General features: G+C 43.7%; 1 protein-coding gene and 1 pseudogene across 3 annotated transcripts in view; one reads left to right on the plus strand and one right to left on the minus strand.

Annotated features, from left to right (window-relative positions):
• Positions 1–18,501, minus strand: part of AIG1 (androgen induced 1) — a 931,740-nt gene that overhangs the window by 461,691 nt on the left and 451,548 nt on the right. For all 3 annotated transcript variants that reach the window (XM_063917488.1, XM_063917487.1, XM_063917485.1), the window contains exon 3: positions 9,657–9,758. In XM_063917488.1, coding sequence (XP_063773558.1) covers positions 9,657–9,758 — 102 coding nt within the window. The remainder of the gene's footprint in view (positions 1–9,656; positions 9,759–18,501) is intronic.
• Positions 17,883–18,001, plus strand: LOC134912352 (5S ribosomal RNA; annotated as a pseudogene).

The raw sequence follows: 18,501 nt of genomic DNA on the forward strand, positions 1-18,501 counted from the left end.
TGCAGTGTCACGCAGGATGTCCCTTCCAAAAAACCCTCCCCAAACAGCACATGACGCAAAGAAAAAAAGAGGCGCAATGAGGTAGCTGACTGTGTGAGTAAGATAAGCGACCCTAGTGGCCGACACAAACACCGGGCCCATCTAGGAGTGGCACTGCAGTGTCACGCAGGATGTCCCTTCCAAAAAACCCTCCCCAAACAGCACATGACGCAAAGAAAAAAAGAGGCGCAATGAGGTAGCTGACTGTGTGAGTAAGATAAGCGACCCTTGTGGCCGACACAAACACCGGGCCCATCTAGGAGTGGCACTGCAGTGTCACGCAGGATGTCCCTTCCAAAAAACCCTCCCCAAACAGCACATGACGCAAAGAAAAAAAGAGGCGCAATGAGGTAGCTGACTGTGTGAGTAAGATAAGCGACCCTAGTGGCCGACACAAACACCGGGCCCATCTAGGAGTGGCACTGCAGTGTCACGCAGGATGGCCCTTCCAAAAAACCCTCCCCAAACAGCACATGACGCAAAGAAAAAAAGAGGCGCAATGAGGTAGCTGACTGTGTGAGTAAGATAAGCGACCCTAGTGGCCGACACAAACACCGGGCCCATCTAGGAGTGGCACTGCAGTGTCACGCAGGATGTCCCTTCCAAAAAACCCTCCCCAAACAGCACATGACGCAAAGAAAAATAAAAGAAAAAAGAGGTGCAAGATGGAATTGTCCTTGGGCCCTCCCACCCACCCTTATGTTGTATAAACAGGACATGCACACTTTAACCAACCCATCATTTCAGTGACAGGGTCTGCCACACGACTGTGACTGATATGACGGGTTGGTTTGGACCCCCCCAAAAAAAGAAGCAATTAATCTCTCCTTGCACAAACTGGCTCTACAGAGGCAAGATGTCCACCTCATCATCATCCTCCGATATATCACCGTGTACATCCCCCTCCTCACAGATTATCAATTCGTCCCCACTGGAATCCACCATCTCAGCTCCCTGTGTACTTTGTGGAGGCAATTGCTGCTGGTCAATGTCTCCGCGGAGGAATTGATTATAATTCATTTTAATGAACATCATCTTCTCCACATTTTCTGGATGTAACCTCGTACGCCGATTGCTGACAAGGTGAGCGGCGGCACTAAACACTCTTTCGGAGTACACACTTGTGGGAGGGCAACTTAGGTAGAATAAAGCCAGTTTGTGCAAGGGCCTCCAAATTGCCTCTTTTTCCTGCCAGTATAAGTACGGACTGTGTGACGTGCCTACTTGGATGCGGTCACTCATATAATCCTCCACCATTCTTTCAATGTTGAGAGAATCATATGCAGTGACAGTAGACGACATGTCCGTAATCGTTGTCAGGTCCTTCAGTCCGGACCAGATGTCAGCATCAGCAGTCGCTCCAGACTGCCCTGCATCACCGCCAGCGGGTGGGCTCGGAATTCTGAGCCTTTTCCTCGCACCCCCAGTTGCGGGAGAATGTGATGGAGGAGATGTTGACAGGTCGCGTTCCGCTTGACTTGACAATTTTCTCACCAGCAGGTCTTTCAACCCCAGCAGACTTGTGTCTGCCGGAAAGAGAGATCCAAGGTAGGCTTTAAATCTAGGATCGAGCATGGTGGCCAAAATGTAGTGCTCTGATTTCAACAGATTGACCACCCGTGAATCCTTGTTAAGCGAATTAAGGGCTCCATCCACAAGTCCCACATGCCTAGCGGAATCGCTCCGTGTTAGCTCCTCCTTCAATGTCTCCAGCTTCTTCTGCAAAAGCCTGATGAGGGGAATGACCTGACTCAGGCTGGCAGTGTCTGAACTGACTTCACGTGTGGCAAGTTCAAAGGGCATCAGAACCTTGCACAACGTTGAAATCATTCTCCACTGCGCTTGAGACAGGTGCATTCCACCTCCTATATCGTGCTCAATTGTATAGGCTTGAATGGCCTTTTGCTGCTCCTCCAACCTCTGAAGCATATAGAGGGTTGAATTCCACCTCGTTACCACCTCTTGCTTCAGATGATGGCAGGGCAGGTTCAGTAGTTTTTGGTGGTGCTCCAGTCTTCTGTACGTGGTGCCTGTACGCCGAAAGTGTCCCGCAATTCTTCTGGCCACCGACAGCATCTCTTGCACGCCCCTGTCGTATTTTTAAAAATTCTGCACCACCAAATTCAAGGTATGTGCAAAACATGGGACGTGCTGGAATTTGCCCATATTTAATGCACACACAATATTGCTGGCGTTGTCCGATGCCACAAATCCACAGGAGAGTCCAATTGGGGTAAGCCATTCCGCGATGATCTTCCTCAGTTGCCGTAAGAGGTTTTCAGCTGTGTGCGTATTCTGGAAAGCGGTGATACAAAGCGTAGCCTGCCTAGGAAAGAGTTGGCGTTTGCGAGATGCTGCTACTGGTGCCGCCGCTGCTGTTCTTGCGGCGGGAGTCCATACATCTACCCAGTGGGCTGTCACAGTCATATAGTCCTGACCCTGCCCTGCTCCACTTGTCCACATGTCCGTGGTTAAGTGGACATTGGGTACAGCTGCATTTTTTAGGACACTGGTGACTCTTTTTCTGAGGTCTGTGTACATTTTCGGTATCGCCTGCCTAGAGAAATGGAACCTAGATGGTATTTGGTACCGGGGACACAGTACCTCCAACAAGTCTCTAGTTGGCTCTGCAGTAATGATGGATACCGGAACCACGTTTCTCACCACCCAGGATGCCAAGGCCTCAGTTATCCGCTTTGCTGTAGGATGACTGCTGTGATATTTCATCTTCCTCGCAAAGGACTGTTGGACAGTCAATTGCTTGGTGGAAGTAGTAAAAGTGGTCTTACGACTTCCCCTCTGGGATGACCATCGACTCCCAGCAGCAACAACAGCAGCGCCAGCAGCAGTAGGCGTTACACGCAAGGATGCATCGGAGGAATCCCAGGCAGGAGAGGAATCGTCAGAATTGCCAGTGACATGGCCTGCAGGACTATTGGCATTCCTGGGGAAGGAGGAAATTGACACTGAGGGAGTTGGTGGGGTGGTTTGCGTGAGCTTGGTTACAAGAGGAAGGGATTTACTGGTCAGTGGACTGCTTCCGCTGTCACCCAAAGTTTTTGAACTTGTCACTGACTTATTATGAATGCGCTGCAGGTGACGTATAAGGGAGGATGTTCCGAGGTGGTTAACGTCCTTACCCCTACTTATTACAGCTTGACAAAGGGAACACACGGCTTGACACCTGTTGTCCGCATTTCTGTTGAAATAGTTCCCCACCGAAGAGCTGATTTTTTTGGTATTTTCACCAGGCATGTCAACGGCCATATTCCTCCCACGGACAACAGGTGTCTCCCCGGGTGCCTGACTTAAACAAACCACCTCACCATCAGAATCCTCCTGGTCAATTTCCTCCCCAGCGCCAGCAACACCCATATCCTCCTCATCCTGGTGTACTTCAACACTGACATCTTCAATCTGACTATCAGGAACTGGACTGCGGGTGCTCCTTCCAGCACTTGCAGGGGGCGTGCAAATGGTGGAAGGCGCATGCTCTTCACGTCCAGTGTTGGGAAGGTCAGGCATCGCAACCGACACAATTGGACTCTCCTTGTGGATTTGGGATTTCGAAGAACGCACAGTTCTTTGCGGTGCTACTGCTTTTGCCAGCTTGAGTCTTTTCATTTTTCTAGCGAGAGGCTGAGTGCCTCCATCCTCATGTGAAGCTGAACCACTAGCCATGAACATAGGCCAGGGCCTCAGCCGTTCCTTGCCACTCCGTGTGGTAAATGGCATATTGGCAAGTTTACGCTTCTCCTCCGACAATTTTATTTTAGGTTTTGGAGTCCTTTTTTTACTGATATTTGGTGTTTTGGATTTGACATGCTCTGTACTATGACATTGGGCATCGGCCTTGGCAGACGACGTTGCTGGCATTTCATCGTCTCGGCCATGACTAGTGGCAGCAGCTTCAGCACGAGGTGGAAGTGGATCTTGATCTTTCCCTAATTTTGGAACCTCAACATTTTTGTTCTCCATATTTTAATAGGCACAACTAAAAGGCACCTCAGGTAAACAATGGAGATGGATGGATACTAGTATACAATTATGGATGGACTGCCGAGTGCCGACACAGAGGTAGCTACAGCCGTGGACTATTGTACTGTACTGTGTCTGCTGCTAATATAGACTGGATGATAATGAGATGTAGTATGTATTTATAAAGAAGAAAGAAAAAAAAACCACGGGTAGGTGGTATACAATTATGGACGGACTGCCGAGTGCCGACACAGAGGTAGCTACAGCCGTGGACTACCGTACTGTGTCTGCTGCTAATATAGACTGGTTGATAATGAGATGTAGTATGTATGTATAAAGAAGAAAGAAAAAAAACCACGGGTAGGTGGTATACAATTATGGATGGACTGCCGAGTGCCGACACAGAGGTAGCTACAGCCGTGGACTACCGTACTGTGTCTGCTGTTAATATAGACTGGTTGATAAAGAGATGTAGTATGTATGTATAAAGAAGAAAGAAAAAAAAACCACGGGTAGGTGGTATACAATTAAGGACAGACTGCCGAGTGCCGACACAGAGGTAGCTACAGCCGTGGACTACCGTACTGTACTGTGTCTGCTGCTAATATAGACTGGATGATAATGAGATGTAGTATGTATGTATAAAGAAGAAAGAAAAAAAAACCACGGGTAGGTGGTATACAATTATGGACGGACTGCCGAGTGCCGACACAGAGGTAGCTACAGCCGTGGACTACCGTACTGTGTCTGCTGCTAATATAGACTGGTTGATAATGAGATGTAGTATGTATGTATAAAGAAGAAAGAAAAAAAAACCACGGGTAGGTGGTATACAATTATGGATGGACTGCCGAGTGCCGACACAGAGGTAGCTACAGCCGTGGACTACCGTACTGTGTCTGCTGCTAATATAGACTGGTTGATAAAGAGATGTAGTATGTATGTATAAAGAAGAAAGAAAAAAAAACCACGGGTAGGTGGTATACAATTATGGACGGACTGCCGAGTGCCGACACAGAGGTAGCTACAGCCGTGGACTACCGTACTGTGTCTGCTGCTAATATAGACTGGTTGATAAAGAGATGTAGTATGTATGTATAAAGAAGAAAGAAAGAAAAACCACGGGTAGGTGGTATACATTTATGGATGGACTGCCGAGTGCCGACACAGAGGTAGCTACAGCCGTGGACTACCGTACTGTATCTGCTGCTAATATAGACTGGTTGATAAAGAGATGTAGTATGTATGTATAAAGAAGAAAGAAAAAAAAACACGGGTAGGTGGTATACAATTATGGATGGACTGCCGAGTGCCGACACAGAGGTAGCTACAGCCGTGGACTACCGTACTGTACTGTGTCTGCTGCTAATATAGACTGGATGATAATGAGATGTAGTATGTATAAAGAAGAAAGAAAAAAAAACCACGGGTAGGTGGTATACAATTATGGATGGACTGCCGAGTGCCGACACAGAGGTAGCTACAGCCGTGGACTACCGTACTGTGTCTGCTGCTAATATAGACTGGTTGATAATGAGATGTAGTATGTATAAAGAAGAAAGAAAAAAAAACCACGGGTAGGTGGTATACAATTATGGACGGACTGCCGAGTGCCGACACAGAGGTAGCTACAGCCGTGGACTACCGTACTGTACTGTGTCTGCTGCTAATATAGACTGGATGATAATGAGATGTAGTATGTATAAAGAAGAAAGAAAAAAAAACCACGGGTAGGTGGTATACAATTATGGATGGACTGCCGAGTGCCGACACAGAGGTAGCTACAGCCGTGAACTACCGTACTGTGTCTGCTGCGACTGGATGATAAATAATGATATAAAAAATATATATATATCACTACTGCAGCCGGACAGGTATATATTATATAATGACGGACCTGCTGGACACTGTCTGTCAGCAGAATGAGTTTTTTATTTTATAGAATAAAAAAACACCACACAAGTCACACGACGTGTGTTTAACTTTTACAGGCAGACATTCACAATACAATATAGTATACTATATACTGGTGGTCAGGTCACTGGTCAGTCACACTGGCAGTGGCACTCCTGCAGAAAAAAAGTGTGCACTGTTTAATTTTAATATGTACTCCTGGCTCCTGCTATAACCTAACTGCTCCCTAGTCTCCCCCACAATTAAGCTGTGTGAGCACAGTCAGATATTATACATAGATGATGCAGCAGCACACTGGGCTGAGCACAGATATGGTATGTGACTGAGTCACTGTGTATCGTTTTTTCAGGCAGAGAACGGATTATATTAAATAATATAAAACTGCACTGGTGGTCACTGGTCAGTCACTAGTATAACTAACTAATACTATCAGCAAAATTCTGCACTCTCTGTCTGAGTACTCCTCCTAAGCTCCAGTAAATGAAGTGTCACTGTCTCACTCTGTCACTAGTATAACTAACTAATACTATCAGCAAAATTCTGCACTCTCTGTCTGAGTACTCCTCCTAAGCTCCAGTAAATGAAGTGTCACTGTCTCACTCTCACTCTCCTATCTATTTCTTCTCTAAACGGAGAGGACGCCAGCCACGTCCTCTCACTATCAATCTCAATGCACGTGTAAAATGGCGGCGACGCGCGGCTCCTTATATAGAATCCGAGTCTCGCGATAGAATCCGAGCCTCGCGAGAATCCGACAGCGTCATGATGACGTTCGGGCGCGCTCGGGTTAACCGAGCAAGGCGGGAAGATCCGAGTCACTCGGATCCGTGTAAAAAAAGCTGAAGTTCGGGCGGGTTCGGATTCCGAGGAACCGAACCCGCTCATCACTAATATAAACCCAAGGATAAGTTGTTGTATGTCTTGAAATACCTTTTTGATGTACTGTACTTTGTGTGTTTTGCATCCTAAATAGGGTAATCATCCTAAATTGTAAGGCACAGGACTGATCATGGCGCTCCATCCCTTTGTGATCTTACACATTGTGGCGTCACATATAGGTTGGTCGCTGTAGACCTACAGGAACGATTCACAAAGGACCGATGCAGAGGGAAGGCTTCTGTTAAGAAGTTCTCCCTGTGCATCATCCCGCTCTCCAGGTCTCAGAGGTAAGAGCCAGGGGCGGGTCCCTTCTCTGTCCGGCAGGTTGCAGTGAGAGTGGGTAGTGGGTGGCCCTATATTATTGTCATCACTGAACATTTGAATTACATAATACAGAGGTAGCCGTGCTCATCATGGCTACATCTCATCGTAGTTGTGCGACCACGTACACGTCTAGGGCGCGCGTGTGCCTTAGATGTGCACGCACCCCATTTGCAGTGAATGGGGTGGCTAAATAAGCTGTTCGGTGTGGATAGACTACAACGTGGCTACATCTGTACTATGGATATTTGAGTCTTTTAATATTTCTCTATAACAGTACAGTATAGTGGGCCCGATTCAGCATGGAACACATTGCATGCTGAAGCCCATTTACAGTGTGCGGAAGCGCAGAAGCCGCACTGCGTGTGCGCACACTGTGAGATGCGGTAGCATCTCACATATGGGAATACCTCTGCCTAATTGACAAGCAGAGGCGTTAGTGGGGCGGGAGGGGGCGTCGTGTCGGCTGCATTGGGCGGTGTTGTGGCATTGGGGGCGAGGTCTGGACAATGCAGGTGTATCTGGACCATCTTGATGTCAACGCATTAGAATCTTTTACTTATGTATGTATGTATGTATGTGTATGTGTGTATATATGTATATGTGTGTGTATGTGTGTATATATATATATATATATATATAGAATTCCAAAGATAGCCGGCACTCGTGGACTCAATAATTGACAGAACTCAGGTAGCAGTTGTCAACGTTTCGGGGTTTTATTCCCTTTGTCAAGGGTCTTGACAAAGGGAATAAAACCCCGAAACGTTGACAACTGCTACCTGAGTTCTGTCAATTATTGAGTCCACGAGTGCCGGCTATCTTTGGAATTCTATGCATTTGAAAACCAGGGCACCGTGGCAAGTGTTCCTTTTACAGCAGAGTGCCGGACACAACCTGCATTTGTATATATATATATATATATATATATAATATTAGGGAGCGGATGTGTTTACATTGGTCAGCGATTAATTTAGCAATAATGGAAAAAGACATTGACCAACCAGTGGCAAAACATTTCCGTGCTCATTCATATTCGCTATCTGATTTGAAATATCAAATTATCGACCATGTGCCACCGCCTACATCGCTTAGAATCACGCTGGACCTATAAATTGAATTCTTTACAACCTCACGGTTTAAATGAGAAAATTAATTGGAATGTATTCTAAATGCATATACTGCTCTGTTTGATTTTTGATCGTTTCTGTTGATTCTAGTTATATTGCTTTATCTATTTGTTATCTTTGTATTTGTTTTTTATTTTTCACTTTGTTCAGTTAATTTTTGTGGCTTGATAAGATGTGGTCTGGTATATGGATCATTATCTGCGTATATGGCAGTTATGTCATTCACACAATCTTGTTCATGTTTTACTTTTGACCACCAGATGCAGCCAGATGCAGTATCCATATGTATTTTATATACTTGCAAATTACACTATTAATGATGCGAGTGCTCTGCTGGCCAGGTTTATTTGCATCTGATGTGATAATGTGTATGTAGGTGCTAAGGCAGACATATCTGCATCATCCCTGTGCGTCTGGTGCGTCTTATAGTTTGTTATTATGTATCTAACAGCCCACTGTCGGAATTGGATGCAGCTTGCCGGGTTGTTATGGCACCCGACTGTGCACAGTGACGTCATCACAGCGCGTCTTCCGGGACTGCAGCCGAACTACTCCGGTATCCTATGTACACTCTACTCACTGTCCTGAGGAAGGGCTCAGAAATATTTAGCTGTAACAGAAGGCAGTTTGTTTGCCGAAGGGCTGCACAGTGGTATAATAATGAGTGTTTACAGGCAACAGTAAAGCATGATGGAGGTTCCTTGCAAGTTTGGGGCTGCATTTAAGCAAATGTATTTGAGGATTTGGTCAGGATCAATGGTGACCTCAATTCTGAGAAATACAGGCAGGTACTTATCTATTATGCAGTACCATCAGGGAGGAGTCTGATTGTCTCCAAATATTTTCTGCGGCAGGACAATGACCCTAAACATACAGCCAATTTAATTAAGAACTATCTTCAGTGTAAAGAAGAACAAGGAGTCCTGGAAAAGATGATATGACCCCCACAGAGCCCTAATCTCAACATCAACGAGTCTGTATGGGATTACATGAAGAGATAGAAGGATTTGAGCAAGCTTACATTTACAGAAGATCTGTGGTTAGTCCTCCAAGAAGTTTGGATCACCCTCCCTGCTGAGCTCGTTCAAAAACTTTGTGCAAGTGTACAGTACTTAGAATAATTCATGCTGTTTTGAAGGCAAAAGGTGGTCACACCAAATATTGATATGAATTAGATTTCTCTTCTGTTCATTCACTTTGCATTTTGTTAATTGATAAAAAATAAACTGTTAACACTACTATTTTTGAAAGCACTCTTACTTTGCAGCATTGTTTCCACACCTGCCCAAAACTTTTGCACAGTACTGTCTATCTATTTATCTATCTATGATAGCACTTTTTATATATACTTTACAAGCAAATTTTTTTGCACTTAAAAATGCAGAGAAAACCTACCATTCCGTGGTTTAGCCAGGGTGGTATGAAATTGTCCAGCAGCTTTGGATATACAAGTTCTCTGTCATACATGTAAAGACTCCAGAACATCGTCACTACAAACTGTTAAAAAGAAAAAGTGACATAAGCAATGTCATTATGCAACACTGGCAATGTTTTATATATACATATAATAATCCCACATGCGTCTTTACTTGCAATAAACACAGATTACTTCCTCATTTCAAAGATTATGTGGCCAACATTTACCAATAGTTATGTTTTCTAGTGATGTGCGGCGGACACTTTTGCCAAAACCACCCTTTTGGGTTTTGGTTTTGGATCTGGATGATTTTTGAAAAACACATAAAAACAGCTAAAATCACAGAATTTGGGGGTAATTTTGATCCTACGGTATTATTAACCTCAATAACATTAATTTCCACTCATTTCCAGTCTATTCTGAACACCTCACACCTCCACAATATTGTTTTTGGGCCAAAAGGTTGCACCAGGGTAGATGGATGACTAAGCTAAGCGACACAAGTGGGCGGCACAAACACCTGGCTCATCTAGGAGTGGCACTGCAGTGTCAGACAGGATGGCAGTTTTAAAAACTAGGCCCGAAAAAGCACATAATGCAAAGAAAAAAAAAGAGGTGCATCGAGGTCGCTGGATGACTAAGCTAAGTTTTAAAAACTACACGAAAAAGAGGGTGAGTATCTACTGCGCCCACAGATAGCTGCGATGAGGGCGTCCAGGGAGATGTCACTCTCTCTCCATAAAAGTAATCACAAAAAATAAAAGAGTCCGCCTTCTGCTGTGCTATCCGCAAGTCCTTAAATAAGAATAGTGATGGTTATATGTGCATAAGCGTTACCGCCGAAGACACGGAGATGATTGATAGCTGGCTTTTTCTTGGACCACGCCTCTAGTGGAGTTTTACCCTTTGACTACTGTGGGCGCACGTTTTTTAAGATATACTGCAGTAGACACTGCTTCCACCCAAAAGCTTTTCTCCAGGCCTGCGTCACTCAACATAGTCCATGCTCTCTCAATAATTGTGCATACACCACTCACACAGCATGAATGTAAGTGCTCAGTGGTGTGACTGTGTGAAGCAGCTGCAGCAGGAGACTACCAAAGAAGACAGAGCCTGACTGAGAAGAGCGGACCTAGTATCCTGTGGTCTCGACGAGAGTCTGGTAGAGAAGAGACAGGAAGCTATTCACTAAAGAAACCTTGATGTGCCTGTATAACATCTGCAGAACGTGAGTTTGGGGTACGCATCACCCCCATATTATTTGCACCCTTGAAAGATACCTTTATAGGAGTATTTTTTTTATATTTATGTAAGTTCGGTACGTTCCTGATTACTAATAGGTTTTACGTCGCCTTCTCAATTTTCATACACCTTGTTCTGACGGCAATATATTGAACGTATTACACCATTGGGGTTTCCATACCCTTTTGTTCTTCTTTGTTTTATGAGTGGCGATTAAAAGGGAAGAAGACCGATAGAATCCACTACGTGTATGGAGGAGAAAGATACCTTTACGAAAACTCTACGCACATTGTACATGTGAGTACGGTGCGTACTTATAAGGAGTTCTCCAATCACGCGTTTACGATACACATCTGTCAACTATCGTCATCTAAGATTCCAGAACACTATTCTCCCTGAACTATCTAGACTGTTGGTGACCCTCTTTCCTTGGTTCTGGAGTTTGGGACTTTCAATAATCCTTTGATAAACCATCACTATTCTTATATAAGGACTGGCGGATAGCACAGCAGAAGGCGGACTCTTGTATTTTTTGTGATTAGTTTTAAAAACTAAGCTCCAGAGAGTACATGATGCAAAGAAAAAAAAGAGGTGCAACGAGGTAGCTGGATGACTAAGCTAAGCGACACAAGTGGGCGGCACAAACACCTGTTCCATCTAGGAGTGGCACTGCAGTGGCAGACAGGATGGAAGTTTTAAAAACTAGGCCCCAAAGACCACATAATGCAAAGAAAAAAAGAGGTGCAAGATGGAATTGTCCTTGGGCCCTCCCAGCCACTCTAATGTTGTATAAACAGGACATGCACACTTTAACAAATCAATCATTTCAGTGACACAACTGTGGCTGAAATGATTGGTTTGTTTGGGCACCCACCAAAAAAGAAGCAATTAATCTCTCCTTGCACAAACTGGCTCTACAGTGGCAAGATGTCGTCCTCATCCTCAGATTCCCCTCCCCCCTTCAGTGTTTACATCCTCATCCTCACAGAGAAATAATATTCAAACAAAACCACATCATTTAGGTGTCAGTGGATTGCTTACGCTATTATCCAAAGTTTCTAAAGTTGACAATGACTTATGATGAATTCGCTGCAGGTGACGTATAAGGGAGGATGTTCCTAGGTGGTTAACATCCTTACCCCTACTTATTATGGATTGACAAAGGCAACAGATGGCTTGACACCTGTTGTCCGGATTTGTGGAGAAATAATTCCACACCAAAGAGGTGGCTTTTTTGGTATTTTGCCCAGGCGTGACAGTGGGCTTTTTCATCCCATGTCTCCACTGGTGCCTTATTCAAACAAACCACATCACCATCAGAATCCTCATAGTCAACTTTTTCCGCAGCGCCAGCTACACCAATATCCTCCTCATATTGGTGTACTTCTACAGTGACATCCTCAATCTCAATATCAGCAACTGGACTGGTGGTGCTCCTACCAGCACTTGCACGGGGTGTGCAAATGGTGGTAGGAGCCTCCTCTTCCCATACAGTGTTGTGAAGGTCAGGCCTAGACATCGCAACCGCAGACAGTGCCAGCACCCCTGTATTTTTACAACACCCCTGTAATTTTACAGCATACAAGACAGGGCCAGTGTACATTCATTTTCACTGCACTCTAGAATAATTACAGCATACAAGACAGGGCCAATGTACATTGATTTTCACTGCACCCTAGACTAATTACAGCATACAAAACAGGGCCAACATACCTTGATTTTCACTGCACCCTAGAATAATTACAGCATACAAGACAGGGCCAGTGTAAACTGATTTTCACTGCACCCTAGAATAATTAAAGCATACAAGACATTGATTTTTCACTGCACCACTGAATTTTTACAACATACAGGGCCAGTATAATGTTATTTAAACAGCAACACCCCTATATTTTACAGCATACAAGAGCAGTGTGCTTTTAATTTTTAACTGCACCTCTGAATTTTTACAACATACAGGGCCAGCAGCCCACCTATATTTTACAGCATACAGCAGTGTGCTTTTAATTTTTAACAACTGCACCTCTGAATTTTTATAGCATACAGGGCCAGTGTAATGTTATTTGAACAGCAGCACCCCAATATTTGACATCATACAGCAGTGTGCTTTTCATTTTTAACTGCACCCCTGAATTTTTACAACATACAGAGCCATCAGAACCCCAATATTTTAAAGCATACAGGAGGACAGTGTCCCTGCACCCTGTACAACACAGTGACAGCCAGGACAGCAACACCCATGAACAGCTGCAGCACATTAAACAGCCAGGAAAGCACCCCTAACACAGCACAGGTATACCACAGTGACTGCAGCAGCACCCCTACAGAGTACACACTAACCTCACCCAACGCCACCACCCACAGAGAGAGACAGAGGCCTGTCTCCCTCACTCTTCAAGTCCGGAGTGAAAATTATGCTGATGTGCAGCTGTTTATATGGAATCCAAAACCCGCGATATTCCGACAGCGGGATGATTGAAGTTTTGCCTTGTTCTGGTTTCCGAGTCTGGCGAGAAGTCCCGAGTCAGACTCAGATCCAGGCTCGGAGCATGAAGTTCGGGGGGCGGTTAGTTTCTCAGGGAACCGAACCCACTCATCTCTAATATTTTCGAGTAGATACTGAATGCAACCTCTGTAAAAACACTTTCAGACCAAAGCCAGAGCTTCGACCCTGCTTTTTCCTGGGTTACTGAACACAGGTTGGAACCGGGCCACAGCTCCTATACCCTTTTCACACTCTACATTGGTCTGGGTTATTACCGGGTCAAACTCTTTCACACTGAATCCATGTCTGCACCAGTGTCTGCCCTGCATGTAACTGTAGACACTTCCTTGAGGTGGGCCTTCATATACACAGCCAATCAGCAGCTTTGGAAGGTAACCCAGGTCGAAAAACATGGGTCATACCATTCACACTGCTGGCAACCCATAGAAATATAGAATTTCCTGGCAGATTAGAACCACTTGGCCCATCTAGTCTGCCCTTACCACGTGTACACGTACACACTAGGGTTAATTTTAGTCAGGATCCAATGAACATATTATATTTTTAGATTGTGGGAGGAAATCGAAAGGAGGAAAACCATGCAAGCACAGGGAGAATATATAAACTCCATACAGTCAGGGCCATGGTGGGAACCTGGATCAAACCTGGGAATAACCCTGGTATCGACCAGGGTCGAGGCCCTGGTAATTTGGACCTGTGTAGATCCTTTGACACAAAGACAGGACCAGTGAAATGTATAATATAACTGTCTGGCAAATCTATATGTATGTATAGCTAAAACCTTAGATATCTACACATAACATTGTTACAAAACATATTAACAAGTATAAAACAGTGGTCTGCTACCTTAACTACTAAAACTGCATAGCCAAAAAACATATATTGAAACTTTTACGTGAGCTCCAACATGCAGTTTGAAAGCCCTGTCTGTTAAATCTGGCATCTGTCACAACATTACAATGAGAATAGAAAAGTAGAAATTTATATACTTCTGTTGAAAAAAAAAAAATCTTCTTGACTTTCGTAACACAGGTGAAAATCTACCAAACACTATTATACCCCTTTTCCACCTAAGTCCCAGGTATAACCAGAGATTTGGAAGACAGTTCTAACCCGGATTAGACCCAGGACTGACCCCTTTCCACCGTGGCTCTGATCCAGAATATTCCCGGGTTGGAGCTGTTTACACTGCACATGGGGGCAATAGCATAGTAGAGACTCCTGCTCCACCCCTGACATCACTTGCCCCACCCCCGGATCAGTGTCAGCTCTGCAGGGAACAGCATCCCTATGGATCTCCCCATGTTGTAAAAGGGAGGCGGGTCAGGATGACCTGACTCTCCCGTTTACACTGTCATTGAACTGTGGACCAACCTTGCAAGCTACTGTAGCTGGGTTGGATTCCTGTGTCACTGAGCCGTGCCCGAGTTATCACAGCCATAACCCGGGTTTTACTGACAGTGCAAAAGAGGTATTAGAAAACATCTTTACTTCAAATTCAAGGATGCATGGATGTACTTGGTTACCAAACCCTTTGTCACTAGCAGTGTTCTCCCCAGAAATTTCTGCTTTGCAATAATGAAAAATTTTGAAATCCTTATATTGGTTTGAACTGTAAAATAATAATTTTAAATGTAAAATACTTTTTAAAGACTTGCAGCTATTGCCCACTTTCTGGCTGCATGCATTAATTTTGTTCAACAATGCATGCTGAGACACAGTGCATGTCTGCAATCTCCATCTACCCTTTCTGCAATGTTGCCACCATTCAAACTGCACCTTGACTCTTAAAGATAGGGATTGCCATTGACCACTGATGAGTCCTAATCATCAATGGTTCATGGCCGATGTCGAATGCTTTCTTATGCCACTGATGGGAGAGAACCAGATGGTTTCTCTCCATCGATGGCACAGCATAAACATATAATTGTAAAAAAATTTTTGCAAGTTGCCGGGACTTGGAGCATAGCTCCACCCCCAAAACCTACAAAGTCACGCCCGCAGGCTGTGAATGGCCATGGGTTATTCACTGAAATAACAGGGATGACCATCGATGAGTGAAACCATCAATGGTCTTCCATAACTTAGTTAGTGATCATCGATGGCCACTAACAGTTTAACCATCAATGGCGAACACACCCATGGCCATCCCTACTTAAACATGCATACAACGCTGATTTTAGCTGTCAGACTCCTTAAACAGGATGGTGCCGGTGGCATGTGGAAGAACACTGACTGGGTTGTAACAACCTCTTAACCTGGTTTTGCCTTTTAAATGATTCACTGTTTTAAAAACCAGGCAGACTTGCTGGGAACTCGCCAATGCCTGCAATTCACAGGTTTACCCCCTATAAATTTATTGTCCAAATGCTCTATTTTGCCAAACAGCTATTTTCTTTCAAAATCATTTATGACTTCCATAAACATGGTTTACCAGCATTGTTTGAAAAATCTCAATTTCAATGAGGTTTGCAGTGTTGATTTTGAATGGAGAGTGCAAAAGGAAAACCTGAGACTCTGAATAAACATAAAATAGTAAATAAAACGTAAAAAAAACAATATACATTTTTTGTCCCAGTCTAAAAATGTATTTATTCTTTTGATGTACTTCTTCATGGGTTGGCAGTGAACTGACAAAACCTATTAATATGTTTAACAGATTGGAAATTATGTACAGTATTTGTATGCCACTAACTGCAAAATTTCAAATGTTACTATAGCAACATTCTTGTTATTTACAACCATGTATATATTTCAGGATGAAATTAAGTATCAAGAAATAAACTACCATACCAAAAATGTGAGTGTTATGTAAATGTAACTTTATGCATAGGCCCTGCAAGTATTGCCCCTCCAGTATTTATATTTACTGTATAAATGGGCCCAGAGCATTTTTGGTGTGTTATATTGTTTCTGTGCAGGGTTAATAGTAATACTGGCCGCTTAATTTATATATTGCAATTTAGATTTCAGTAACACATCCCTCCCAAATCTAAATCTCTCTGCACGTTACATCTGCCCAAAGCAGTGCATATGGTTTTGTCCAATTGCTTACTTTTATGGTTTTCTAACAAATCTGAATAACCCTCTAAAGACATTAAAAAAGTAACATAGGATGTCCTGTTATTACACATAAGGCAGGGGTTCTCATGTAGGTAAGGGATAACAAAGGAGGTGCTCCCAAAATGTAGTCCCCTGAGTAACCAATGTTAAACACATATAATAAAATAATAAAGACAACAAAGTCTACAACAGTCAAAGAGCAAGACGGCACCATATGAGCAATAGGGCATATGACAAATATTTAAAAAAGAATGGAAAAAAAATCTGAATACATGGTTAAAATTGGTTCCTACAACCATCAGTCAGAATCTACAAACAAGAAATCAGGCTTAGGGGGTCATTCCGAGTTGATCGCTAGCTGCATTTGTTTGCAGCGCTGCGAGCAGGCTAAAAAACAGCAGTTCTGCGCATGTGTATGCAGCGCAATGTGCACGCGCGACGTACAGGCACAACGAACGATGTAGTTTTGCATAGGGTCTAGCGATGCATTTCAGTCGCACTGCTTGCCGCAGAGTGATTGACATGAAGTGGGCGTTTCTGGGTGGCAACTGGCCGTTTTCAGGGAGTGTGCGAAAAAACGCAGGCGTGCCAGGAAAAATGCAGGCGTGGCTGGGCGAATGCTGGGCGGGTTTATGACGTCAAATCCGGAGCTGAATAGTCTGAAGTGATCGCAAGCGCTGAGTAGGTTTTGAGCTACTCTGAAACTACACAAAAAAAATTTGTAGCCACTCAGCGATACAACCGTTCGCACCTCTGCTAAGCTAAAATACACTCCCAGTGGGCAGCGGCATAGCGTTTTCACGGCTGCTAAAAACTGCTAGCGAGCGATCAACTCGGAATGACCCCCTTAGTTCCTCATTTAGCCAACAAATCCAACCATTAAATCAATAGGGTTTCCCTGTATAATAGCATTTTTTGATGATATCCACCTCTTCAAAGAGGTGGAATATGATCCAGAAACAAGTTCCAAAAGTAGGGAAGTGAGTGACCTTTATCTTTAAAGTGTTGAACCCCTGGAGGTCTACCTGCTTTCTTTTTTTCATGGAGGAATGATGTAGCACAATCCTTTCCTTGAGCATGCTTATAGTTTTTCCTACAAAAAGCACTTGGCTCAGGCAGTTAATAAGATAAGGTATGGTAAGAGGGCTGACAGTAGATGTCAACGTATAACCTAGCAGGGCTCTTCCTTTATACTTTTCTATTTATTGAAGGCTATTGTGTGGATAAAAGTGGTTATTATGTACCCCACAGATATGCTATAGTGGATCTATAAATAATGCAATCAACCTGACTAGATACTTTGAATATATCACTGTAATATTTCTACTGAAGTATCTACCTTTTTAACTCAGTTATCTGTACTCTCATTGGCATTACTAAATTATTAAATATTACCTACAGCCATACTACACTGCTTATGCCCAATCCCGTTTGATCTTGGAAGCCATACAGTGTTTGGCCTGGTTAGTACTCAGATGGGAGAATACCTGGGGATACCAGGTGCTGTAGGTTAGATCCTAGCCAAAAACAGATATAGTATTCCTATGTACATAATAGTGTGAATCATATTGGCAGTCTCATTGGTCATCCAATGTCTTTATGATAAAATGTCCTAAAACAGAAACTGGATTTGCATTATATATACGCTTCCTTTATACTATTACTATAAGATAAAGTCTATTTTCACAATTCACACAGTATTTGAGGTTAAAGATTCTCCAATCTTGGGGAGGCTCAAGCGTGGTGCCTGTAATCATGTGCTTTTATTTAACACTTTGTAGGTAACCAACTTTCAGTGAGAGCCAGTTACCTCCATTCCTAGTGGCGCAAATGACAGACAATACATGACAATATCTTGATATTTGAGCTATGTTTGTAGCAGAACAGAGGTGTATTTCCACAACGCTTAGCCAACACCGGATCGGATTTGATAATGTGCCAATGTTTGAGGATGGATTTTCTTATCCTAATAGATGAGATTTAGAACTTACTAGCAAAAAAATCATATGCCC

The sequence above is a fragment of the Pseudophryne corroboree genome, chromosome 4, assembly GCF_028390025.1.
Source record: "Pseudophryne corroboree isolate aPseCor3 chromosome 4, aPseCor3.hap2, whole genome shotgun sequence".
Lineage (NCBI taxonomy): Eukaryota > Metazoa > Chordata > Amphibia > Anura > Myobatrachidae > Pseudophryne > Pseudophryne corroboree.